The 26,927-nt window shown below is 44.4% G+C and overlaps 1 protein-coding gene across 1 annotated transcript in view; it reads left to right on the top strand.

The window, feature by feature from the left end:
• FBXO15 (F-box protein 15) overlaps positions 1-26,453 on the top strand; it is a gene marked incomplete at both ends in the record, with an annotated part of 39,764 nt that extends 13,311 nt beyond the window's left edge. The window contains 7 exons of the mRNA XM_082667133.1: positions 1,591-1,833; positions 2,401-2,610; positions 5,789-5,915; positions 7,093-7,175; positions 8,145-8,287; positions 24,595-24,719; positions 26,184-26,453. Coding sequence (XP_082523259.1) covers positions 1,591-1,833; positions 2,401-2,610; positions 5,789-5,915; positions 7,093-7,175; positions 8,145-8,287; positions 24,595-24,719; positions 26,184-26,453 — 1,201 coding nt within the window. The remainder of the gene's footprint in view (positions 1-1,590; positions 1,834-2,400; positions 2,611-5,788; positions 5,916-7,092; positions 7,176-8,144; positions 8,288-24,594; positions 24,720-26,183) is intronic.
• Positions 26,454-26,927: the final 474 nt, after the last annotated feature.

Here is a 26,927-nt window from a genome sequence, read left to right as displayed (position 1 = left end):
AGAGTGTGCTTTCATAGCCAGACTTCATAAAAGGATGTATTAACAACTGGATAGGTAAACGATGAATGTTTCTGGAAAGTTTGTGGTACTTTCTAAGCATTGTCTGAGGAGAGGACAGGAGCCCTGCTGTAGCCGATTACACTGCTGACTTTCCGGAGACCCCCTGCAAGGGTGGGGTCTCCCTGGCGCCCTGCCGTTTCGGTGGCGCTGCCTCCCTGCCCTGCGTAGGGCAGCCCTTGGCCTGAGCAGCAGTCTCTGCGTGGGGTAACAGGGAGGCCTACATCGGGCTGGATCTGGATCGTCATGTGGGGGGTTATTTTCCAGCCCTCTGGGAAACACTGTTTATCAAAACATTAAACTGGCCCTATGTCCTGAACAACCTGACGGAAGTTCTTCTGTGCTTGACTGATAGTCAGATTAGACAAATATGCTCTTGTCCTTAGATCTGCTTTAGCTTTTTAACAAGGTGGAGCATTTTGTGATCAAGAAATGAATGTATTTGGGTTTGGGGACTGTCAGAAGCATCCTAAACTTGAACTTTGTGTTTTATAAAGAATCAAGGGGAACAATATATGTAATATTTTAATTCCGTAAGACGTTTTAATTCTCTTGAGGCTCCCCTGACCGTGAATTAAGTGAGATAATGTGTGTGAAAATGGTTCATCACAGGAGTGTTAGGATGGTTACTGTAACCAACCAAGGGTGTGGAGTCGAATTCCAGCGTTGTGGCTGACTGGCTCTCTGAATGTGGATACAGTTGTTTGAACCCATTTCTTTGCGCTGTTGAAGCGGCAGTGACATTCAGGGGTTGAGGCTGCGTGGATTCAGTGGCAGTTCTGTCACTTACGTACAGATCTGGCCTAGGGCACTTTGCATCTGGGCCTCAGTCACATCATCGGTTCAGTGGGGACAGTAGTAGTTGCAGCTTCATGGGTTTGCTGGGGGGATGAAGTGGGTTAATGCATACGAAGTGCTGAAGCGGCGCTCAGCACCTGGTGCTCAGAAACGTGAACTGTCACTGTTGGTTGTCATTAATCATCTTTATTTCTTTCCTCTTTGTGCAAGCAGTCCATGTTCATTGTTGAAAAATTAAAATATAGAAAGGAAAAAGAACATACAATTACAAACATGTCAGTTACTGTTGACATGTCTCTGTGTGTGTATATATCTGTGTCTATCTATCTAAAACTGCTTTCTGCTCTTTTCAAAAACATTTATGCATTTAAGATAGGGAATCATATTGTACATACTTCCTGCTTTTTTCTATAATTGATCTTCTCTTCAATTATTGGTGTAAGACGGCAGGTCTTATTAGGGATGGTACCAAATAATATGAGATCACTCACTGTAACTCAGCCCTGGGAAGCAAGCTTTTCCTGTTAGTATGTGTTTCTAGGGTTGGTGAATCTAAAACGCTTACCTCACACTACAGTTCAGTTTAACATATGAACAACTGTAAGTGTTCAGCTTGACTTGTTCATGGAAATAGACTATTTAAAAATGATTGCATGTCTCTAATTTAATACGTTCCAATTACAAGTGCATTACGGTGTCTCTTAGACAGTTAACATATTTCCTCTCTTCCCCCAGCTTTATTTGGATCAGAATCTACTCAACTGCCTTTTCACCTAAACGATCTAATTGGAAAGTTAATTCAGTAGAGAAGACAGCCGTGTCTATGAACTCACTGTCAGCTGGGGATAAAGAAGCTGGATATTGGAAGAAAGAATATATTACAAAACAAATAGCGTCTGTAAAAGCAGCTCTAGCTCGGGTTCTCAAACCTCTCCACCCTTACACAGGCCTCCCAGTTAAGACCAAAGAGGCCCTCAGGTAGGCAGGCGTGGCTTCTTGGGGGTGGGCGCATGGTGGTCATGAGAGGGCCGTTAAACACTGACATGCACCATCGCCTTAAAGAAGAAGGGTGGTGTAAGTTCCAAGTATTGTGTATATGGGACCGATGTGTGGTTTGTATTGTGAGGGACTGTTGGATATTTTGTGCTTTTGTGTATCTATAAAATACATAGTATTTTCCTATTCGTATATTTGGTTCAGAGGTTTTATGAAAAGCAGAAGCAGCCTGGTCGTCAGCTGTAGTAAAGCAGGAGATTCATTCAAGGCATCCCTCCATGGGCAGAGCCCTTCGTGTTCTTTATCTGTGTATCACCAGTTCCTGGAACAGAGCAGCTGTTCCGTGAGTGTTTGTTAGGTGAGGAGATAAGTCCTAAGAGAGAACTGTTGTGACTTGAAAATTTATGTCGAGCGTGTTCTAGGAACTTTGGCTTTGGCCTTTAGGGTACCAGGTGCTTTAGAGTTGACATGTGGTAGACTGCAGTTCTTTTGTTTTTTGTGTTTTTTTTGCTGCTAGGCAGACATTTTTGTTTGCTTTTCTTTCTTCAGAATATCTGGTTTAGGTTGGGTAATTATATTGAAAGAAAATAGTGGAAAAGAACACATCCTGGAGCACGTTGATCTTTCCTTCAATGATTCATCAGTCACGGCCATGTGGTATGGCAAAGACTGGCCACGTCTTGTCACACTGTCGACCTTAGATTTGTGTGGGGTGACGCCAGTGTTTCTGAACCGGTCTCAAACCCCCATGAAAAACGGGTAAGTACTAATCAGCAGAACCTCTGGGTGAGGACATCGTATATGTAAGTGCCAGTTGGCCTTCCTTTTGTCATTAAAAAATACCAGTGGTGTATTTACCTTGATTGCATCTTAAGGCCTTCCCTTCATTCTGGATCACTATCATATAGGAAAAGCAGGGGTTTCTCACACTGATGACTAAGCCTGAGCTTAGGCTCCTCATACCTTGGTTATCTATAACTTAGGGAATGATATTCTCATAATAATTTCCCGGATGACAGATGGCCGGCCTTTGGAAGTTTTTAGTTTTAACCATGTTAACACAAAGATATATAAAGCTATTATATTTTCTTTCTTTAGTAAGGGATACAGTAATCATAGTTTAAACACTAGATCATAAAGTCATTAATTTTTTTTTATGTACTTCTGTGTTGAACTTGGCTAGATTTGCAGTCTTGTGCAGGTGACTTTTCTGTGCCTCTCTTTTCTCGTCTGTAAAATGGGGTGATGACAGTCGTGATGTAGGGTTCAGCATGCGTGGCTGCTGTGAAGAAGAGCGAAACATTTCATCATCAAATGCATAAATCAGATGCGTGTGTGTCGTATTGCTGATGCTTACTGAGTACTTATTATTATTCTGTCATGAGATGGCTTTGCCCTGGGTTCATACTCATTATCAGGCTTTTGCTTTTCCCAAGAACTCTCTCATGCTCACTTTTCTCACCACTAGTCGTTTTCTTCCAAAAGCTGGACTGTGGCACACATAGCACCCTGACCTCCTGACATAAAATGTATGGAAACGCGAAGGTAGCTGCCTTCTCCTTCTCCAATGTTGGTTTCCTGCCCCCGGCTGCCTCCTTCCCTCTTTCAGGCCCCTGTGACCTTGCAGGGCATCTGTGGGCGTTGTTCTTACCGCCTTGTGAGCTGCAGCCCCACCGCGGGCTTCTCTCCCAGCCCTTGCCATGGAAGGTGTTGAGATCTCGCTTTAGGGTCTGCATCTCCACAGAAGAACCACCTTCTTTCCTGGTTCCCCTGCGTACAGACACATTTGAATGGTACCTTTATTTGCATAAATCTCTGAAATTCTATATGGTATCATGACGGACCCCAGAATTTTTCTAATGCGGTCTTTAGGTTTTGTGCACCATGAAATTGTATTTGGAGAATGAGTCTGCAACCTCTGTACTAGTTTGAACACTATGTTATTTGATATCATGAGATATTGTTTACAGGGATTAGGACAGAATTGTTGACATCAATTAAATGATCATGAACGTTCATAAATGGATAGTGTTGAATTGTAAAGCTCAGTTAAAGATACTGTGTTCCTGAAATTGTCATCCAGGTCAGGAATACTAGATACTGCACAGTGACAGAAATGCCAAAATTCATTGGGAAAATTCATTTTATTTAATTTATATACATTAAAACTCAATGGACTTCAGACTGCACTTGATAAACAGTGGTGAACAAACCCTGAAAGTGTTTTTCAGGAATCTCTTTTGATTGACACTTTTATCGCAAGTTTGTGAGCAGATGCTTTCGTTGTGCGGAAACAAGTCCTTTTGCGCGTCTGTGTGACAGCAGAGGAGAGACTCACTGATTCTGATTTGGGTCTTTCTTGTTTCCTCCGTGAGACTTTTTTTTTTAAAACAGTGAAAGCCTTATCTATGTAATTTGCAGTTTGTGTGTCCCTGTCATATGTGCCTTCCCGGTCGGACACTTTACGCTGTCACTGTGGCCAGCGTCTTCCATTCTGCAGGTGACGCCCTGCGTCCCGAACTTCTGAGAAACGTGGGGTAGACGTCAGCCTTAGTTTCTGCACCAGGACGGACCTGTGAGGCCAAGGCAAAGGGAGACCAGCATGTTCTCTGTGGAGTCCGTCCAGCTGGTCTGGAGCCTTGCGTCTGAGGGTGTGGGCTTCGGGCACATTGAGGGCTGTTCTGCCAGCCCCGGTGCCTCGTGGCCGCACTGATGATGTCACAGCAGTGGCTGCGCCGTTGCGCTCTGGGGAGGTTCTCTCATTTCATTTCCCTCCCTCGAAGGTGGGGCCGTCTCCCTGGACACAGGTGAAGGTCACGCTGAGGCAGTCTGTAGGGCTGAAGCTAAGGTTTCAGCTCCGGTTCCCAACCTGGCGTTCAGCTTCCCCCGAGTCTGCTCTCCCGTGCTGAGCATATTTTTAGGTTCTCCCTCACGCGCATGCTCACCGAACGCCTCTCCCTGACCAGTGTAGCTCTCAGCGCGAGAAGCTCTCTGAGTGAGGGGCCAGGATGGTCTGGCAGCCAGGCATCTGGTTTCCACGCTTACAGCCCCCTCTGCTTTGAGACAGTGCACGGCGGAATGCCTTGGCTTTGAACTTCTGCTTAACGAACAGTTGAATACCTGTCACCTGCTGGCGTGTGTCGTAGGTGCTGGAGGCGCACCCTTGGCGCCAGCTCCTTGGAGACTTTCCTCTGGTGCTGAGCTGTGTTAATTGACCACTGAGATTGCCTCTCCCTCAGGGTTTCCTGAATTGCCTCTGGGAATGACAGACATCTCCGCCTACCGTGATAGAGCAGATAGAATGCTTCCTTCTGTTGATTTTACGTGTCATGAACAGTAGAGCTGAGTTGTGTTTTCTTACACATTTGAGTTACTTACTCTTAGACACTAATTCTAATATCCAGTTCACGCTCTATCTCCTTCATGAAAACACTCATGATTTTGGTTTAAATTTATTTTCCGACGCTACAGTTTTCACTGTCTCTGAGCTATTCTTGATAATAACTTTAGAAGGTTAACCTGCTTTCAGGCAGCCTACTAGACTCCCTACTTTTTTGTCATTTGAGGGATTTCATCTTTGCTTATGCATCCCATACATTGAGAATCTATTGCTGATTGTGGCGTTGTGCTGGGTTTTGAGGGGAAGAGGATAGAAGACAGTTCTTCCTCTCCCTCACCTGTGTGATTCTTCAGCTCACTGCTGACGGGGCCGTAGAGTTGACAGTAAGAGTGGGGGTGGGGAGAATAAGATAGACGGTAAGAAATTTGGACTTATCCATTTTGCCTTTTATTTATACAAGTTGTTTCTCCTTATTAGCAATGTGTGCATGATTGGCATGTTCTTAATAGTCTTTTTAGGTGTGCCACAGAGAATCGACAACACGGGGGAAGCCAGAGCTCATTTCTCTCTCTCCTTTCTTTGGCATGATGTTCAAAGACCTCGGTGGCATTCTTTAATTGCAAAGTACAACCTGAGTCACTTAACCGAGTCCACCATGCTTGGCTGTGATAGGCTGATCCGGATCTTCTGCCTGCACCCGGGCCTCGTGGTGGGGCTCTGGAAGGTAAGCCCAGCCTGTACCTGCCATGTTTGCTCCGTCGTGCATGGGGTCAAGGGTTAAGTCCTTTAGATGTTCAGCGACTGCACCCTCCTACGGACCTCATGTTCCCCGCTGCCTGGCCCTTGCGCCTTTGCAGCGGGTCTGCCTTTCTACCCTCACCTGTGACACACGAGCCCTTCCCGCCCGGGTGCTTTGGTTCACGTTACCCCTTTAACATCCTGGGACTTTCCCCTTCCTCCTCCATCTGGTCCACATTCCATCCTTCTGCTCCTTTCACGCCCTTCCTCTGCCAGAGCGTCTCCTGTGCGTTTAACCTGGGGCCCGCAGATGCATCTCGCCTGGAGCCATGTAAGGATGGCAGCTCCCAAGTTGACTCTGGGGACAGCACTCACATCTGTACACGACGGCCAGGCAGAACCCAGGTCCCCACGCCAGCCTCCGGACCCTTTCTTCCCTCGTCCCGCTCTTGCCGTCGGGTCGTCTTTCTCCCTCAGTCCCTCTGTACAAGGTGACTGGGGGCCAGGCAGCACTTGGCTCGCTCTGGGCTCTTGAGTTGGTCCATCCGGGTTGGCCGAGCGGAAGCCAGGACTCTGGTTGACTCGATCGTCCCATCGGCCACTGGAGAAGGGCAGCTTCAGGCTGCCGTCTGGGTCACCTTCCCCCGGCAGGGCAGCTGTGCCCGGGGAGAAACGGGTGTCGGCTCCTGTGCCATCCTGTCCTGTCTCCTGCTGCCCGACCTGCTGACGAGTGGACTTGGAGTCTAATCCCTCCCACTGGGTTTGCCAAGTCAAACAGGTCCTGCCACAGCTGCTGAGTGTGTGTGGGATTAACCTTGTGAAGTTCTTACCAGCCTTCTCTTTATCTTTGAAAAGACTTTGAAACAACCTGGAACTAACAAAATGTATTTCCACAGGCATCATATGTCAGACAGCACTTTGATGTTTCATAAATACTAGTGTGTTAATCCTTTCGGTACCGCATGCTCTGTGTATTTGGGTGCATTGTGGTCCTGCTATCAATGTGACAGATAAGTCTTATTAGACAGTGATAATGCATTGGCGCTGCAGGAATCTTAGATTGTAAGAAACCACATCTATCTGTAAGATGAATGTGCTGCGATCTTCACAACGACCTTATGAAAAATTAAAATATTTCAGTTGAAAAATGTATTCTTTTTCAGAGGGAGGAAGAACTGGCTTTTGTTATGGCAAATCTTCATTTCCATCACCTTGTGGAGAGGAGCACGTTAGGCTCGGCTGCTGTGTATGTATTCGTATGCGGTGTATTAAATTTTGTACAGTCAGCATAAAGGATCCGGAGTTGATACCATCTTAATATCCTGAGAATAGCTACAAAGACATTCTGTCTTTAGTCACTAGACAGAAGCCAACAGACAAAATTATGTAGCTGTTGCTAGAAACATTGGATTATCCATCAGTAGCTGTTTGCCTCATTTGCTTGGATTCAGGGTGATGCACCTTGTGGAGTATGATTTACAGGGCAGGGAAGCTTCATTACTGCCAGATGCTAGTGCACTGAGGTGCTGCAGGTTCTCTGCAGTAGTTTGCATTTTCATGTCTTGAAAGGCAGGCAGACCTGTGGCCCACTTGGCCTGACCTGCAGATGTGTTTTTGCTTGGTTGGGACAGTGTGTCTGTTAATGGATTTCGGGCCATCAGGTGGGGGACACGCTTTCCGGCTCACTGCTCCTCTCACCCTTCCCCTGGGCCTGAGACTCCCATATGCCTTTTTTTTTTTTTTTTTTTTTTAACGTGAAATGCTCCCCAGTGCTTCTGAGTTTGTTACGTTATATAGTAACGCGTTTCTTACTGAATGAAAGCTCGTTCACTGTGGCTTTGGGTCTTCTTCTGGGGGAGTCCCTGAGCTGTAGGTCTGTTGTTGGGTGCATTTTCCTGCTGCACATTCAGCCCACTGGATGCCGAGACCACTGCGGAGCAGAGCGGAGCTGCTGCCTCGGGTGGATTTCAGAACCACGTTCTGTCATGGTGGTCTGGGGATGCGCAGGGAACACACGCTTCTGCCCATTTCTATGGAAGTTGGTAGAAGGAACGGGGGGCCATTCTTCTGCGTCTGTGGCACTGAATGTGATTGGGAATCTGTAGAGGGTTGATGAGAGCTGGTGCTTTGAAGGGGTGTTAGTTTTTTAAAGAGTATTTCCAATTCAAGCATTTTACCTCTGGTGTTGACAGGTACATTTTGTTTTGCTTTTTAGCCCCTACGAGCTGCCTCCTCATAGCCCCCTTTCGGATGACAGCCCGGAGTGTGGACTGAGTGGCTACCAACTCCACGTTGATATGCACAGCGGGGGAGTTTTCTGCCTGTGTGGCACATTTGGCAACCTCTCCACCAGCAAAGGTAACACTCACTGAGTCTTTTGTTTCAGGGTGGAATTCCAAGGCTGGAGAGGCGAGGGGACCACGTTTTATATCTGAGTTAAGAATTGCCCCCTGGCTGGCCCCTTAACCGTGTCCTGGCCCTCCGTCCTCCCAGACCCTGATCACTAGGACTTGTGCAGTTCCTCAGCTGCTGGCTCTGTCTCCATCATCACCGTCACCCCTGCTCTGCCTTCTGGAATATTCTCTGCTCAGCCTTTCTCCTGCTGCTCTTCTTTCTCAGAGGAGTTTGGTCGATTTGCCAGCAGGGCCAGTGTCGAGCCCGTCCAGGATGAGAGTAAAGGCAGCGAGCCCTCTGTCCTGCACCGTGTTTATCACGCTCACGGAAGCCGAGACACGGACTGGGGCGGACAGAGGAGAGAAGGGACACCAGTCAAGAGGAGGAAAAGTGGGAATGCAGTGTGCCCTGCTCTGGTTTCTCTGACTGGTTCCTCTTGCTCTCTTTCCTCTGTATCCCATGACCTTGAAGTTTGGTGTAGAGACTTGCATAGACTGAAGTTTAACATTTGTCGTAAGAATATTTTACAGGGGAAACTATGCACTTCGTTTCTGAATATCCTGTTCCCAAAATTCTTTTAGCTAATGGATTTGACATCCATTAATACTCCTTGCCCAAATCAGTTTTTTTGAGTTTAGAAAATGGTGGTTTTAAAATTATGTCATTGTGTCCACATTTATTAGCTGAGCTTTTGTAAAGAGCTTTCCTTCATCAACTGGGTGGATTCCTGTAATGGCAGGGTAAACGCTTGCATCTTTTCTCTTGTAACCACCAATTTTCAGATTAGGAAAGTGATGTAATTGTCGCCTCCTGTGGTGGGAAACGGTTTTGAGTGCACTCTCTCCTCTCTGTCTTTCTTGTTTAGTGTCACTTTGGACTCTCCAGTTTTTATTTACTCAGTAATTTATAATCAATTACAGACATTATTCTTTGTGAACCTAAGTTTGTTCTTTGTGAAGTCCCCAGTTTGGTCGGTGGGATCCACATCAGGCTGGCTTCTGTGCCATTTTCATAGCCTCCTTTCTTCTCTGAGCCGTCTTTGCATTTGTCTCGGGAAGATTCTAGATTTTTCTGTGCTTGTTGGCACCTCTGATAGAGCTGTGACAAATGTGTATATTAACCTAGGGTGGACTGACATCTTTGTCGTTGATTTATCCTACCCATAAATGTGGAATGTCTTTCAGTTTGTTCAGAAATACTTTTATGTCTTGTAGGAGTATATCAGAATTTTCTTCATACTAATTTTGCACATTTCTTAAGATTGTTAGTAAGTATTTCATCTTTGTTATTTCTGATATTATATCTCCTAATTGTTTTGTGATGTCTTTGTGTGGTTTTGGTCTCAGGCCACTGCTGATCTGATAGAATGAGTTGGGAAGTTTTCCTAACACTCGAATTTTTCAGAGGATTTTGGGTACAACTGGCAGTATTTCTTAAGTGGTTGGTGGAATTCACCTGTGAAGCCATCAGGGCCTGGAGCTTGCTTCCTGGGAAGGTTTTAAACTACAGTTTCAATTTCTTTTACAGATGTATGGCTATTTAGGTTATGTATTTCTTCTTGTGTGAGCTTTGGTATGTTGCGTCTTTCAAGCAATTTGCCTAAATATTAAATAGGTTAAGGTTGATCAGTGGGTTCAGGAATTTTTCAGCCTGCTTCTTCTATTGTAAATTTCTCCATGAATGTTTACCAGATGATGGGTACTTATATCCATCATTTTATTAGAGATTGTAAAATGATGATCCCCTAATTCTGTCATTCCTTCTGCATCTGTTATTAGCATTCTTTTATAAAAAAGAGTTTTCTATTATCAACTATTTAATTACCACGAAATATAATTAATATAGGAAAGGCATGGTACATGCTTAATTCTTCATTAATTTACAACATAGTGATTAATGCTCTAATAGTCTTTGAAGATAACTTGAAAGTTTTTTGGGGGGGGAGGTATTATGAATTCATGCATTAAAAAAATAGAGGTTATGTTTTTTAGTCCACTTGAAGTCATTATTATTTTTATTGTTACTGTAATGTTCAAATTGTGCTGTCATCTCATCTCATCTCCTGTTCTTTTGATATGAGTGTGGTCATCTTTGGTAACTTGCTTGTGTTCTAACAGGACAGGATACCTCAGGCTCATTTTGTCTGTTTCCTACCCAGACCTGGAGTTGGCCATTTTCCCTAGGAGCTCTGGTTCCTTTTCGTTCCCACTACACTATGGTATTTAGAGACCATAATCTGCATCCTGGGGATGCACGTTACTCTTGGGTTTTCATTTCTTTTAGGGTTTTCAGTAGGCAGAGCTATGAGGTTTGTAGATTTTATAATACGTAGAAATAAATCATACATTCATTTAAATTAAAGATCTTGGGGTTTTTAATTAACCTTTTTTATTATACACTTATATTTCTTTTCTTCTGCTCAAAGTCTTTGTGCCAAACAACATCAAAATATATAATGATTTCAAAAACAGTACTGAAATTATTAGTAATAACCTACTGAATGTTATTTTAATTAAGATTTTCCTTGTGGTTCTTTATGTGTTTAAGATATGTCATGTTAGAAAAAGTTAAGTCACCTAAAATAATTCTGCTGTCTGTGGGTATGCTATCTCTTTGATATACAATTAGAGTGATTTGTTTCAGTTGATTTTTTTATTTTTTCAGGATTCCTTTGCTCCTACTTTTACATTTAAAAATTACATACAACATTTATATGGTCCAAAGTTGAAGTTACAAAGCAATGTAGTTCAGAGACATTTACTTCTACTCTTGTCCCTTCACTTCTCTTCCTTTCTTCCCCTCAAAGTTAACCCTTTATATTAGCTAAGGTTTGTTCTTTAAATGTTTCTTTTTGAATACATAATGCTATATATCAATATATTCATATTTCTTCCAGTTTTTTTAAATGAGGCATACTATACTCCCTTTTTAAGTTCCTTCCTTTTTCCCAATTAATAATTTATTCTGGAGATTAGTCTTTATTTATTTATTTTTTTAATGGGCATGTTGGTTTGTTTGTTTGTTTATTTATTTATTTATTTTTGGCTGTGTTGGGTCTTCGTTGCTGTGTGTGGGCTTTTCTAGTTGTGGCGAACGGGTTACTCTTCGTTGCGGCGCGCGGGCTTCTCATTGCAGTGGCTTCTCTTGTGGAGCACGGGCTCTAGGCACATGGGTTTCAGTAGTTGTGGTGTGCAGGGTTCAGTAGTTGTGGCTCGTGGGCTCTAGAGCGCAGGCTCAGTAGTTGTGGCGCACGAGCTTAGCTGCTCGGCGGCATGTGGGATCTTCCCAGACCAGGGCTCGAACCCGTGTCCCCTGCATTGGCAGGCGGATTCTTAACCACTGTGCCACCAGGGAAGCCCTGGAGATTAGTCTTTAGAATGAGATACAGATCTTTTTCATTCTCTCTTTTTAAAACATCCATAGGTAGGTAGTTTGTTAATATCTTTTTCCGTGGTTTCCAGTCTTTGCTGTTACAGGTGGTGGAATAGCGAATATAAAAAGAATAGTGTTGTTCACACACTGCTTCATGTTTTGGCAGCTTGTCTTTGGGAGGCTTGCTTAGAAGTAGGGTTGTTAGCTCACAGGGTAAATGCAGATGTAATTTTGAAGAACACTGGCAAATTCCCCTCTTGTGAGGGTATTACCAACTTAATGGGAAATTAAGTTAATAAAATACGTTATCACTAAGTATGTTTGTTCCAGGTTTTTGTTATGTGTTCTTACAAGTTAAGGAAGTTTCTTTCTATTCCTGGATTTGTTGGATTTTTTGAAAAAAATCAGGAATAATTGTTAAATGTTATCAAATACATTTGGGCAACTGTTGATGATATGATTTTTTTTTCTCCTTTACACCATTATAGTGAATTTCAATAATGTATCTTCTATTCGTTAACATCCTAGAATCCCTAAGATAAGCTTCTCTTGTCACATGTATGCTTATTTTTAAGGTACTGGTTTCAGTTATTTGGTTTTTAGCATTTTCCATTTAAACTCAGGGTACAGTTTTCCTTTATTTTTTATGTTTTAAATCTGTTTCTGATTCTGTTATAATCAGGTTTTCTACTTTTAATTGAATCAGTTTTAGTATTTATATGATTTTCTAGAAATCATCTGTTTTCTTTAGGTTTATTTTGATCTTTTTCTAGCTTTTTTGAGTTGACTGCTTAGATTGTTTAATTTTCAGGTTTTCTTCAGTGGTCTTTTCTTTTTTTTTTTTTTCTTTTTTTTTTTTTTTTGCGGTACGCGGGCCTCTCACTGCTGTGGCCTCTCCCGTTGCGGAGCACAGGCTCCGGACGCGCAGGCTCAGCGGCCATGGCTCACGGGCCCAGCCACTCCGCGGCACGTGGGATCTTCCCGGACCGGGGCACGAACCCGTGTCCCCTGCATTGGCAGGGGGACTCTCAACCACTGTGCCACCAGGGAAGCCCTTTTCAGTGGTCTTTATGCCCAGAATCTTGGACTCTCAGAGTTAGGAAGGACTGGTGAGGTGATCTAGAGAATGACCCCTCCTGGGCTTGAATTTGCTCTGCCCGGAAACAGCCCACCCGCTTTTGTGAAGGTGTGAAAATTTGGCCTTTCACTGAGCCCAAATTATCTTCTCTGTATTTTAACCCATTTACCTTTATCCTGATATTCAAAATAGAGGATGAAATCTATCCCTTCTCCCGGTATACACTGTCGAGGGGACTGCTGACATGCCCCCTGTCTATACCCAGGGCACAAACTCATGTGCCTGGGGCTGGTGTTGGCAGAGAACTTGTTCTCTCGCTCTCCAGGGCTCCAGCCCTGCATCCTCAGGGGCCCTTCACTTCCAGCATTTCCTACCTGACACGATCTCTGTTCTCCAGGGGTTGGGTTGAGGTCTGTCTTAGGCAGGTGCTAGGACTTCAGAGGAGAGGATTCCCCTTCTCCTCGTTCTCAGCAAATACAGCATCATGTTGATGAAGCTTTGTGTGTGTCCCTCATGCCTAAGCTGTGCCCGTGATGCTGATGAGGACAGGACGATGGTGACAGAGAACACGGATGGGCACTCATCAGAGGTGCTTGCTGAACGTTTCATATTTGCATTAATCTCCACGGCAAGCCTGTGGGCTGGGCACTGTGATCTCTCCCGTGTTGTTAACGGGGCGGCTGGAGTGGACCGTAGGCCAGTTCTTGAATGACGAGCAGCTGGTGCATGGCGGAGCTCCATTTGCACCCGAGCCTGGCCGCTGTCTCCTCTCCACCGTACTTTGCAGTGATGTGCTTCTAGAGTGGATCTTCTTGTGTGTGTGACTCTGCCTTTTCAAGGTGTTGACATTGTACAGGTATCAGGTGGGGCCCTTCTCTGCTGGAGTGCTGACACACTCCTGAGAAGGTGAGATGGTTGTTAGGACACACAGGAGGCCAGGTAAAGTGAAGGAGGACAGGAAACTTCTGTGGGAATAATTCACCTTCATCTGTTGTTTTCACAGTGAGGAACACTTTCACCCTAAGACTGCACACAAGACTCAGGTGCTTCCTCTGCGTATAGTTCTGCGATGAGGGTCAGCAGGGGGCGCCGTTGCCATCAGAGTTGTCACATTTCACCGGAGTACAGACTCCAACGCCTGCTACAGTTTTTGAGAAACTGTCTTGTGGTACCAGGGAGTATATTTAGTAAATTCCAGCGATGTCATTGCAGGAGGGGGTGACAGCACTGTACCCCATCAAGGATAAATGTTCTATCATCACATCCCTAGAGCTGGGGGCATCCTCGCCTGGCTCTGAGGAGGCAGCCTATGGGGAGTGGCAGGAAGGAGAGGGGACCAGGCCCATCTGTGTGTCTGGTGCGTGCATTGACAGTTGCTGGCGGGATGCAGGGGGTGTGCTGGCGGCGGATGCGCACGTCTCACGCGTGTCGCCTGCCCTCCATGACGGGTGCAGAGAAGCCTGCTGGGGCAGGTCGCAGGCCCTGGGGAGGGTGGCTCCGGGGGCTCCCGGAGGGCTCTGAGGAGGGGCAGGCCAAGGGGGGCCGGGGCCGGCGTAAAGTGACTAGTGGTGGCGCTCAGACGGGTTAATGGGGAGTGGGCCAGACCCAGGTAGGAGGGAGTGGAAAGGTACAACTTTAAATATGACGTAATTGATGGACAGAGCCTGAGTTTGGTCATTTCGTAGGACTGCTTCCAGCATTCCATCTTTAAATAAAACGTCTGAGGCTGTACCAATTTAGTCCACAAATTCATTACAGTTCTATTAAAAAATCCCAAAGGGAATTTATTATGAAACTTGAAAAGTTGACTCTAAAATCCATTTACGAATACACATGAATATGGCATGGTTGATAAAATTTTTGTTTTAAAGTTTTAAGTGTGAGGTAGTGTCATCTTTTCTCTGTCCGATGTGTGTTTAGACTACAGAAAAACAAGCAATTAAAAAACCCGTGTAGCCGCCACACAGTGTAAGAAGTAGACCATTACCCGTAACTCTGAAGCCACCTGCGTGGTTAAACTTTTTTTGTATTGTTAAATGACACAAGGAGAAACGCATAAAACAAATTATCATAAAGCAAACAACTGTGTGACCACCATCCAGGTCTTGATTAAATTTTGAAAATAATAAGAGGGCTACTGGTCTTACCAAATGTTAAACACACAGTAAAACTACAGTGACTGAGAAAGCATGGGATCATTGAAGCAGCAGCTGCCCAAGGTACCGTGCACATCTTTTGCAGTTCCAGATTCTCTTGTCAGGTATTCTGATAAATATTGGATTATAGCAATTCGTAGCTATTTTAATTAGTTGTACCATGATATGTCTATAAACCTGAGCATGCCTTCATCCTTTAGAGGAAATGTATATATTTCTCTAGAGTTTTAGTATAGAATGCATTGTGTAGAATAATTTGCCTACGATGGGCTAAAATGATCTCCAGAAATGACTGTGCAGTCAGTTCATATGCAGGGACTACAGATAATCAGAAGATTCACGCCATGTTTATATTCATGCAGAGCAGCCGCAGTGAAGCACTCAGTGAGTGCTGGCCATTTTATGCTCTCTGCCTCTCGGTCACAGTATTTTCTCTGAATGAAATATCCCTCTCTTCTATTTTATTAACTCTGTCTCATGTACTGTGCTACCAGGTTCTTTGGATTTTTATTGTTGCAGTTGCAATACATGTTACTAAAATCAAACCAGAAGACCCTAGTTGGTTCTTGGAGCTGGAGTGAGATCCCTGAGACACAGAGCTCACCCTTGGGGGATGAGCACCCTGGGACCCTGCACTTGGCCAGCGCTGTGAGGCCACAGCCAACGCCTCTGGGCTGTGAATTCCCACACTTCTCTGGTGGGCTCGGCTCCCACGTGGTGACACCACGCCTGCTGTACTGTTCACCTTGTCTGCCTTTCAGGTCAGAGCAGGCTCCGTGCTGGTGGCTCTGCCTGGTCCTCCAGTTTGCCAGTGCAGAGCTCGAGCTCTAGACATTATCCTCCTCAGTCAGACGCTGTCCAGGGAGAGGATGTCCTACCTCTCAGCACTGCTGACGGTGAATACAGAGAATCCAGGTCCTTTCTTCTTTCCCTAAAGGTTTCTTTGACTGCTTCTCCTTGGAACTTTGTCATATTCCTCCCCCCAAGGACCTGGGATGTTTTCTGTTTGTATTTTCATGTGTTCTGTCACTTTGATGAGTCATGGCTGCATTAAGAATTTTCTTAAAAGGAACAGTATTACCTTTTTTTTTCAAAGGAAGGTTCATGATTCCTGAGCCTGTCCATGTTTGCTACCTGCTTCTTTGGGTATTGCCACTAAAATTAAACTAAAAGGATGTTTAAGTGAAGACATATTTTGTTACCTGAATTGGATTTATAAGAGAAATAATTTGTAAATGGAAACTTGAAGTAAGCTTCTTAAAGTGCATTGTGGGTTTTCCTGTGCACATTATGATCTCTGTTCTTTTGCAAATGTGGGTAGACTGTTGGCATTGGGTCCCCAAGACCCAGTGGATCTGCTGGGAGGTTCATTGATCCGCTGGGAGGACTCACAGGTCTCAAGGTATGGTTTTATTAATGGCTAAGATTTATTGCCGCCCGAGGGTACAGAGCAAAGTCAGTGGAGGGGAAAAGCCTCAAGGGGTGAAGTCTAGGGGAAGGAGGTGCAGGCTTCCAAGGGTCCACTCCCAGGATGTGCGGTCACACAGGAGTCGTGAGGACACCTGCGAAATGCTGCCCACCCGAGAAGTGTGTTGGAGACTCAGCACCCAGGGTTCTTTTTGGGGCTGGTTACATGGGCACCTGCTGCCTGGCTCACCCAAACTCCAGACTCCCAGGTGGAAAGGTATTCAGCAGGAACCACATTGTTGGTACAGACTGTTCAGGCAGGTGACCCACTCTTGTCAGTGAGGGATGGTGAGGTGGGGGCATTCCTGGAATCCATCCCCAGACACCAGCCAAGGGCCAGCCTCGCAGGCAGGCCTTGCTAAGAATATAAGAATAGACGGTCTCAGGATGAGAATGGGTGCAGCCCAGTGGAAGCTTCAGCAGACGGGAAGTAGTCCAGCTGTGTCTTTGAAGTGTTAATAGAGCTTGAAAAAGAGCATGATGAGCAGTGCAAAGTATGAAAGAATGCATATTTTTTGATCTTTGTATCAGGCTAATTATTACCAATTTTCAGAAGCTGAGGGAAAAAGGTTTTACATAGTACAGCAGATTGTAGTCTTTTTATCAGTATTGAGAGGGAGAGTGATGGTAAAGAAGCAAAGGGAAAGAATTTTTTTTTTTTTTTTACATCTTTATTGGAGTATAATTGCTTTACAATGGTGTGTTAGTTTCTGCTTTATAACAAAGTGAATCAGTTATACATATGTTCCCATATCTCTTCCCTCTTGCGTCTCCCTGCCTCCCACCCTCCTTATCCCACCCCTCTAGGTGGTCACAAAGCACCGAGGTGATCTCCCTGTGCTATGCGGCTGCTTCCCACTAGCTATCTGTTTTACGTTTGGTAGTGGGAAAGAATTTTTAAGTAACAAGGTATGCTGCTTCTGTCACTTATTTGAGTTGTTATAAAAATGCATTTAAAAACTAATGTCTTTTTCTTATTATGGGATTTGAAAATTCTGAATATATGGACACTTCTAAAGAAGCAAATGAAAGTCACCCAAGGACAACTCTTGTTTATATTTTGGTCCATTTTCAAATCTGTAGCTGTATTTATATTTGTGGACCACATTGTGTGAACAGCGCTTGCTTTTTCCCTACGTCACTAAGTAGTACTCTTTGGAAAAATTAGATTTTGAAAAGTTGTGTGACAACCCATTGTTTGGTTTTATCAGGATTTATTGACCCAGTCTCCTTCTGTTGGGCATTTAGGTCTCCATTTTCATGATTATAGCACTATTATCATGAGCATTAATTTGAAAAATATTTGATGATTTGAGAGGTGCAAATGACATCTGATTGTTTTAAATTTGCAAATGTTGAATGTTAGGTTGGCTATTTAAAAAAGCCTGTTGACTGTAGCAGAAGTTTATGGCTACCGTAGCAGCTATCTGGTAGGCTATTTCAGGGGCGTCTTCGTAGGATCCAGATTCCGGAGTACCTGTCACAAGTGTGTGATGGTGCAGCAGCGTGAGAACCTTCCATGTAAGGTTCCCTGAGGACTAAAGTGAGGAAGTGAGAGGAAGTAAGGAGTGCTTCCAGGAGGTGGGCATGTGCTAGTGTTGTCTTGTGTTTACATTTCTCTCCTGATTGAATTTCCATCTGTTTGTGTTTGATTGGTTCCATTGTCTTAAATGTTTACAAGATTTATACGAGTTATATTTGCTGCAAGTGTTTTCTCCATTTTGTCTTTTGCCTTTTAATTTGGTATATGTTGCTTTGGATCCTTCCAAAGTTTTTAATTGTACGTAATCAGTCCTTTCTTCCTTGTTTCTTCCGAAATTTTTTCACGTAGAAAGTACTCACTTGCCAAGATCAGGCGAATATTCACCTCTGTTTCCTTTACATTATTTCTCTTCATTTTTTAAACCCACACTTCCTTTTGATTAACGTAAAGATTACACGCAGCCTGCAGCTTCCTGTGCCCTTTGCGCTTCGGGCTCTTTCTCTCTGCTGAGGATTGGCACCCCTTCTCCCTGTGTCTCCACCAGGCAGGAAGGCAGTTCAAGCTTTACTTGTGAACTGTGTTATGAAAGTGTGTCCCTCCCCCGATGTAACATTTCTTACTGGTGAACATTCATCCAGCATTTCTCAGTTATTTCCATCCACTTATTCTTTTAGATGTAATTGATAGTCACCTGGCCAGATGTTAAATGTCTTATTTGGATTTTGATCAGATTTGTATTGAATGTGGACATTAATTTGAAAGGAATTGATGTGTTTTTATTTAGGGTTTTGGACTCTCTCTCCATTTCTTTAAGTTTTCTTCTCTGCCTTTAGGAGAAATGTTTTCTTATGTAGGTCCTTCACCTTTCTCAACTCATTTTTGTGCTGCCATTGTGAAGGAATATGTTTAGATTATGTTTCCATTATCTGTTGTTAGATTTGTTCTATCTCCTATAGAGATTCTGCAATATGCTTTTCATTAAAGTACTGATTAAATGATAAGTATTCAGTGCCTTATTCTGTAAGACACAATAGAAAATATTGAGGGGTTTGAAAGAAGTTATGGACCTGAGAAACTTATTTTTCTTCTATGAAAAAAGTAGGGTTGTTCAACTTTTGAGCAGCAGACACTGGTTAGCCCAGATAACCTCTCTTTAAGAAATTCTACTTTTAAAGTTTTTAGTGTTTGTTTAAGATACTTTTCATACATAGCATGTTATCCCATTTTTATTTTTGTGATTCCAAAAATAGACACTTTTTTGTTCCCTGTTTTGTTCCCTTGCTACTAATTACTTTCTATGTTTCTAGGTCAGATTATCCTCTCTAAGCATTTGTGATAACGGGAAGGCATTAGAAATAATACAGTACTTTCTAGGTGGTGATTATCTAGAAAACGTAGAACAGATAATTCTTCAGATCATCTTCATCAGTGGTTGTTAGTACATTTTTTCCTGCTTTGTACTTTTGGTGACTCATTATGAAAAATCAGCATTACAGATTCTGTTCACAGAGCAGGAGAACGCTGATCTCCATACGTTTTATGTCAGTGCTCGCAGGGAGTCAGTGGTCCTTGCCCTGAAGCAGAAGAGGCCATGTGATTTGTGGGACCCCGTGCAAAATGAAACCGCGGCGCTCCTCGGTAGAAAATTATTAAGTTCAAAATGCTGACAGCAGCACATTAAACCAGGAGGGGTCCCTTGTATCCACACAGGTTGTGGCCCCTGAAGCCAGCCCCGGCGGTAACATGGGACCTGTGAGGAGGCGCCTCAAACCTTTATGTGATGAGCCCTCTTCCTCCTCTTTTGCATTTCCGGACTCTTGACTCTGTTTGAGAGTCTAACTTCGTGAATGCCCGGCAGTTCCTTGCAGGAAGTCACAAACGCATGTCCACTGGGGCTGTCAGACTTCAACTCATCCCTTGTTGCTACTCAGAAATCTTCTAATCAGCTCTTGTTAGTCCTGCCTTGTATTTCGCAGAAAGGCTGTTTAAACACAGTCACACGCATCTTCCTCGTTCTCAAGGCTCACGACCCGCCGTGCTGAGACTGGTCGTCCTCCCTCACCTGCCAGCACATCTCCACGGTGGCACGGTCTGTTTGTAGGCTTGATTTTTCCTGTTTCAGAGAAAAAGATGTCTCACTGTCTTGCCAAAAGATTTTCCAGTTTCCATTCCTAAATATACCTGCTCCTGCCTGTTCCGGGACCTTTATTTAGCCCTTGGTCTCTTATCTGTTCATTATTTCAAACCAGTTTTCCATCAGCTCCTCTTCTACTTATAAATGTATTCACGTTTTCTGATTCAAAAATTATTTTAAAAGAAAACAACACTTCTGTATAGATGGGAAAGTTACTTTTTGTTTGAAAGCTACCTAGAACCTAATTTTCTACATAGAAAACTTCGCCTAAAGCTGGCTTAGCAAGAAGGGTTCATGTTGAAAAACCCAGGGGTAGGTCTTCTTCCCAGTGCAGTTTGCCGGGTGGGCTTGGTGCGTGTCAGTGGGACTGGATGTGTCCAGTAGCCTTCTGTCCCTCCTTCTCGCTCCCATTCCGACGTCTCTTTTTTTTTTTTTTTTTTTTTTTGCGGTACGCGAGCCTCTCACTGTTGTGGCCTCTCCCGTTGCGGAGCACAGGCTCCGGACGCGCGGGCTCAGCGGCCATGGCTCACGGGCCCAGCCGCTCCGCGGCACGTGGGATCTTCCCGGACCGGGGCATGAACCCGTGTCCCCTGCATCGGCAGGGGGACTCTCAACCACTGCGCCACCAGGGAAGCCCAGTATACCAGAATTTGCTCACCAGTTTTCCTGTTGATAGAGAGGGAATTAGGGTTGTTTTTGTTTTGGGCTGTTATGAATAAAGCTGCTATAGATTTCTTGTGCAAGTCTTTTTTGTGAGCATATGTTTTCATTTCTCTTGGCTAAATACCTAGGACTGGGAAGTCGAATTAGAGCAGGTTTAATTATGGATTAAAAGTTGCCAGTCTTTTTTTTTTATGTATAAGAAATTTTTATGTATTAGAAATTGCCAAACTTCTTTTTAGAGTTGTTGTACCATTTCACACTCCGTCATCTGTGTGTGAGTGTTCTGGCTGCTCCGTATCCTGGGCAACCGTTGATGTTATTAGTCTTTTAAATTTTAGCGCATCTGGTGTATGGTAGCAGTAGTTTCTCCCTAATGGCCAATAGTGCTGAGTACTTTTCCACGTGCTTATTGTTCATTTGCATATCTTTTTTTGAAGTGTCTTTAATCCTTTTGTGGTGTTTTCTTTTTTTTTTAAATCAGTATTTGTTTCTTTATTTCTCAACCATAGAAGCTCTTTATATATTCTGAATAACAGTCCTTTGTCAGATATATGTTTTGAAAATATTTTTTTCCAGTCTGTGGCTTGCTTATTCATTTTCTTAGTGGTATCTTTTAGTGATCAGAAGTTTCTCACTTTGATGAAATCTAATTTATTATTTTCTTGTTTTATGGTATTTTCTTTTTTCTGTCTTAAAAACTTTTCCTACTCCAGGTTATGGAGATGTTCTTTCTTCCAGCTGGATTATGGTTTTAGCTTTTACATTTAGGTCTGTGATCCATCCCTAATTTAATTTTTGTGTGAAGTATGAGGTAAGGGTTGAGGTTCATGTTATTTTCCTGTATGAATAGCAAGTTGTTATTGCACCATTTGTGAAAGGGCTTTCTTTTCTCATTGAATTATTTTGATGTCTTCATCAAAAATCAGTTGCTTGTAAAAGTGTTGGTCTATTTCTGGACCTGTCTGTTCTATATTGTTGATCTGTTTGTGTATCTTTGTAGTAATACCACACTGTCTTGATTGCTTTAGCTCTATAGTAAGTCTTGAAGTCATTTATTTTTCTTTTTTTCAAGATTGTGTGGCTGTTTTAGGTCTTTAGCATTTCCATGTGAATCAGCCTGTCACATCTTATTATTTATTTGTAAATTGTTTATTAAATGCCTGCTGGGATTATGATTTGGATTGTATTAAGTCTGTATATCAATTTGGGTAAACGGATGCCTTAACGGTGTTGAGTCTTGCATTCCATGAACATGGTACATCTTTCTGCTTGGCAGTGGGCTTGGCTCTTCAGAGGGAGTATTATGGTTGAGATAATACGTTAAGGTGCTTAGCAACCTTAGTCTGGCATTTATAACAATTCACCCTGTAATGTTACTGTTTACTACTTGTTCCACTAATCACAAAGCTTTATAAAGTGCTCTCTATTTGTGTCTCATTTTGCTTGGCTTGGAGCTTGGCCATGGTCATACCTCTAGCAAATGCCTGGGCAGGTTTGGAACGAGCTCCTTACGACTCTGAAGTCCGTGCTTGTGCGTGCATGTCGCGGGAAGCCAAGAGTGGTGAGCCTTGCATTGTATTTCTCTGCGTTTTGAGGATGGCCTTACGTATTGGTAGGTTAAAGTTAGAGTCTCCAACAACAGAATTTATTCTGAATGGTTTAAGCAGCACAGGAATGTATAAGGATACAGTAGTTCACCGTCTCTCTGGAAGAGCTAGACTCTGCGTTTGTATACGTGTGACACACTGTGGCTTCTCTTGTGAAAACATCGCCCTGTCACACCTAGTAGTCGACCCCAGAGTGCGGCCCGTGCCCACTCTGCGAGGACTTGGGCCTCTGCCCCTGCGTCTGTCAGAGGCGTTTTCCCTTCTCTACCTGCTCCCACGGCTCACTCTGACCCAGGTGAGCAGCGGCGCGTCTCAGGGAAGGAGCCAGGCCACTCACGACCTGGTTACGGGAGGGCTGGGAACGGGAGGTAGTGAGCATGGGCAAATCAGCAACAGTTTTGGGAGCCATAAACGGTTCCCCAGCGCATCTGTCTGTGCATTCTTAGATTTTTCTCTATTGGCAGTAAAATGAAAACAAAACTCCATGAGAATCTAGATCTACGTTATACATTCTCAGCTAGTATTGAAACCAATGGGTGATCATGTGTCCCCATGTTCATATCTGTTTTAATCTGTTGTAACATGGACTCCAGACGCAGAACAGGTCTGGGTCACGTTTCTTCCGCTGACCACTGCGTGGCCTCGGGCAAGGAAGGCACTGCTCACCTCTCGGCGCATAGCTTTCTCACCTGTGAGCTCAGAGAATTGCAGTGTCTAATTAATAGTGCTATTCTAAGGTATTCTTTTAAGCTGCTGTACACAAAGTATGTAACATATGCTTGGTGTACAGTAAATACTCAAAAACATGACCTATTTTATTTGCGTTCACCTTCACATATGCATTCTGTGTGCAGATTGCTTACATGTTCAGAGAGCTTCACCTTGTTCTGTCTTAGAGAAGCAAGCAGTTACACAGGGTCAGTGGGAAGAGCTCTGACCTTTTAAGATACCACAGTGTTCTCGCTGTTCTACAGGGAGGATGTCTGGTGATAACAGAGTAGCAACAGTCCTCGCTTCCTACAGAGATTTCATGTTTATCAACTCAGACAATTGCCGTTGAGCTGTTATTGGCTGCTGTACCTTGGGGTCCACTTTCTGCCATGTCTTGAGGACAAGCCGGCAGTCCTGCACGTGGCTGTGTGGTGACCAAGGGCAGAGCAGAGCCACATCTGCTGTTCAGGATGTCGTCGCTTCGCCTTCTCCGAGGCCTCGCCTGAGAAGCTGCACGGTTCTCGCTGAGCACTCAGCAGCAGAGGAGGGAATGTGGGCAGCCTCTGTCCTTGGACCAGACTGGCTAACAGGCCTTCCAGGGCTGGAGCTGCGCCGCCTCGCGGGGCTCCCGCCCAGAGCTCGTGTCCTGGTCCTGATCTTTTGGCCGCACTTCCGTGAGGACACCGTCTAGAGTTTCTAGAACGGGGCTCTGGCTCCCAGGGCAGCTTGGTTCTGGTTTTATTTTGTCCCATGAAATGAGCAGCATGGGGTCAGAGAGCATGTGCTTTTCTCTGCTCTCCTTTCTCTGCTCTGCGTGTGACTCACATCTCACCCTTGATCAGGTGTTGCCTCTGAAGAAAGCTTGCGTGCGAGTGAAGGCCTGTGACCTCGTCACGGGTGATGCTCCCCTTTGCAGGACGCATTAAAGTGGTTGCACGGGGCTCAGCCGTCCTGTGGGCCCCCAGGCGTGCGTGCACCTGGGCCGTGACAGCCCTGGGTGGCGAGGCTGCTCCCGGGCAGCTCTGCGTTGGTCCAGGGAGGGCAGGGCTCTGGTCTCAGCTCTTGGTCAGCATGTGGTGGGATTTCTGCTTGTTCATACAGTCCTGCGAAGACGTGCGCTGGTCTCCTTCCCTGACCGCATTCCACGTTCACTGGCTCTCACCCCTCCTTTCTCTGGACGTCTCTCCCCTCCCTCACATTTAATGCCCTTTTCCTGTGCAGTTTCCGGCCTCGGTTTTCTTAAGTTCCACGGCTCTGGTTTCCCATTTTCCTAGCGGTTTGTTTAATCAAATCAGTGGAACCCTTGCCTCGTAGCTGTCTCCCCATCGGTGACAGGGTGCTGTCCTGTCCACCCCAGGCATCTCCCCGTCTCACCATTGAGACAAGCTCATTTCTCTGTTACAGGAATGCAGGTGGATATAGTAGTGCCCTCGCCTCAGCCAGACGCCCGAGTCAGCTGTGTCAGGGTCTCCTTCCACCCCTGAACCCAGTACTTAGCTCCACGAGGCTTCCTTTATAGAGCAGCAGATCTGAGGGATCTTGACTTGTTGTCCTGCATTGGTTGGCATATAGTAATTTTAAAAATCTTTGATCTTTTCAGGATACATTGAAAATGAATATATGAAGCTCAGTGTGATAAGTTTTAAAAATAGCACCGAACACCTACCTCTTATTGGAAAAGTTGGCCTTTCTTGGAAAACTAATATTTTTGATGGCTGTATAAAGGTAATTTTTTTTTTCTTAAAGTACCTGGTTTCTGTATAATAAATGTGTCTGTTGATGTATATGTATGATGCTGCTTTGAAAGTCCTAGATTTATTGTTCTGGTGTCTGAAGATTTGTGCGCGTCCTCTTAGCCAGTGGCGATCAGTTGATTGATTTATCCAACGTGTATTGAGGGCCTTTCGTTTTCCACTGGGCGTGGTGGAGTTGGTGCGTAGGTGGCGCGCAGTGCGTTGCTGAGCGGTGTTGATTGCAGCCTCTGTTCCCTCCAAGTCCTTCTGGCTGTTCGCTTTGTGGAGAAAGAGTGGAGCCGTAGGTTGGACCAGGCAAGTAACATTTACTCAGAAACATCTTAATTACTTCTCAATTACATCTTAGGACACCAACTTAAAGTTTATTGCAGTTATAAGTTCCAGCATACAGATTTTTCCTTGAACAGTTAAATCAGTTTTTACCTCTATCACAAACCAGCCACACGGAGGGGAGGGAGGATGTGGTGGCCGGGGACTGGCGGGGGGCGGCGAGGAGGGTTCTCACGCACTCTCGCTTCTCCTGTGATCCCTGTGCCCGTGGGTGCCCTGGTTGTCACTCCTCTCCATCTGTGTGTTGTGGGCTGAACAGGATTTCCACAGGATGCGTCTGCTGTGGATGCAGAGGGCCCCAGTTAAGCTGGCTTAATTCTGCCTACAAGCATGGATGCCTTGTGACAGTGACAGGGGTGATGGCTGAGGCCAAGAGCAGCGTTGTTGTTGAGCGTGAAAAGCAAGCACTTCAGTATCATTAAGGATTCTCTCTTGATCCACTTGCTATTTGATATACTGAGATGTTTTATTCTGTTTATTTGTGAGCAGTTGTTTAAACCTTGGGAAAGATTTATCACATACAAAGGAATATTATTTCATGTCTTCAGGAGCACAGACCTGACTTTTTAAAGTGGATTTAGATGAGTCTTACAAAAACACGTGCTAAAATGTTGAAGTCACAATGGACCTTGAGGACCTAGAAAGGCAAAATATCAACATGGCAGACTTAAAGGGTCAGCATAATATAAAAATAATATAATTTGTTTTGTGTTCCTTGGTAATCGAGAAGCAGATATTCAGTTCCCACTGTGGGGTGGGAAGGGAAGCGTTGTAATCGTACAGGAAACAAAGCTTTATCCCAGCTCTGACCATTGGAAAGGCAGTCTCTGCGTTTGTTGGTGCCGGTTGCTACGCGCAGGCGCAGCAGTTCAGTGATGGCCAGAGCTGACCTGGCTGCCCTCCCCACCTCCCCGCCACACCCCGTGCAGAGGACTGTCACATGCTTGTCACATGCTGTTCCCGCTTCCTGTAGTTTTGTTCTCTTCCCTCTTCTCCCTCCTCTTTCACTTAATCCTTCATGAGGAGGCTCCATCTACATTTATTAAGTCAGGTCTAATTGGCCATTTTATCCTCACACTTACGAACATCTGTGTTTATTTTGTAGAGTTGCTCTGTAATGGACTTAACTCTTTTGGAAGAATGTGGGAAACCCTTCTGGTGTTTCAGTTCCCCGGTGTGCATGAGACCCTCTCCCGGGCCCTCTGACGGCCCTGCTTTCTTGGGGGAGACGTACCATGTGGACTACGCAGACGCGGAGGGAAGGGTGCACTTGGAGCTGGTGTGGATCGAGGAGACGGGAGAGTACTTTATCGTCAGCCTGGTGCTCTACCTGCGGGTGGCAAAGATAAACCACTGGTTTGGGACCAAATACTGAGCATTAGCAGTAGGCGGCAAATTATTGTTGCTGTTTGTTTCTTTTGGACTGACTGGTTTTGTTCTTGGTGTTTGTTGGAAGTTAAAATAAAGCAGTAGTCTGTTCGATGTCCTCTTATTTCACACTAGAAATCATGGTTTCTGAGTTATTTTAAAGTTAAGGTTAGAAGATTAAGTTAAATTTTAAAACTGTGAAAATAGCACATCACAGTGGAAATACATGTAAAAGAAAAAGAAAAAAGATACTTGCTTCTCTTCTGCACTTACACTTTAAAAAAACAAGAAAACGGATCAGACTGAAAACAGATCAGTTTTCTCTTGAGGGTGTGTGTGTGCGCGTGTGCGTGTGTGTGTGTTGTATACGTAGGGTTTTTTCTTTATTGGTTAGAGCCCCAAATAAAGAAATACATTTCAATGTGAACTTCATGGTATTCATTAAAATTAGGAAGTGCTGTGCTCATGGCATTTAGCAGCC

Source organism: Grampus griseus, assembly GCF_964374135.1.
Source record: "Grampus griseus genome assembly, chromosome: 12".
Taxonomy (NCBI): Eukaryota; Metazoa; Chordata; class Mammalia; order Artiodactyla; family Delphinidae; genus Grampus; species Grampus griseus.
This window is presented reverse-complemented; position numbering and strand designations above follow the sequence as displayed.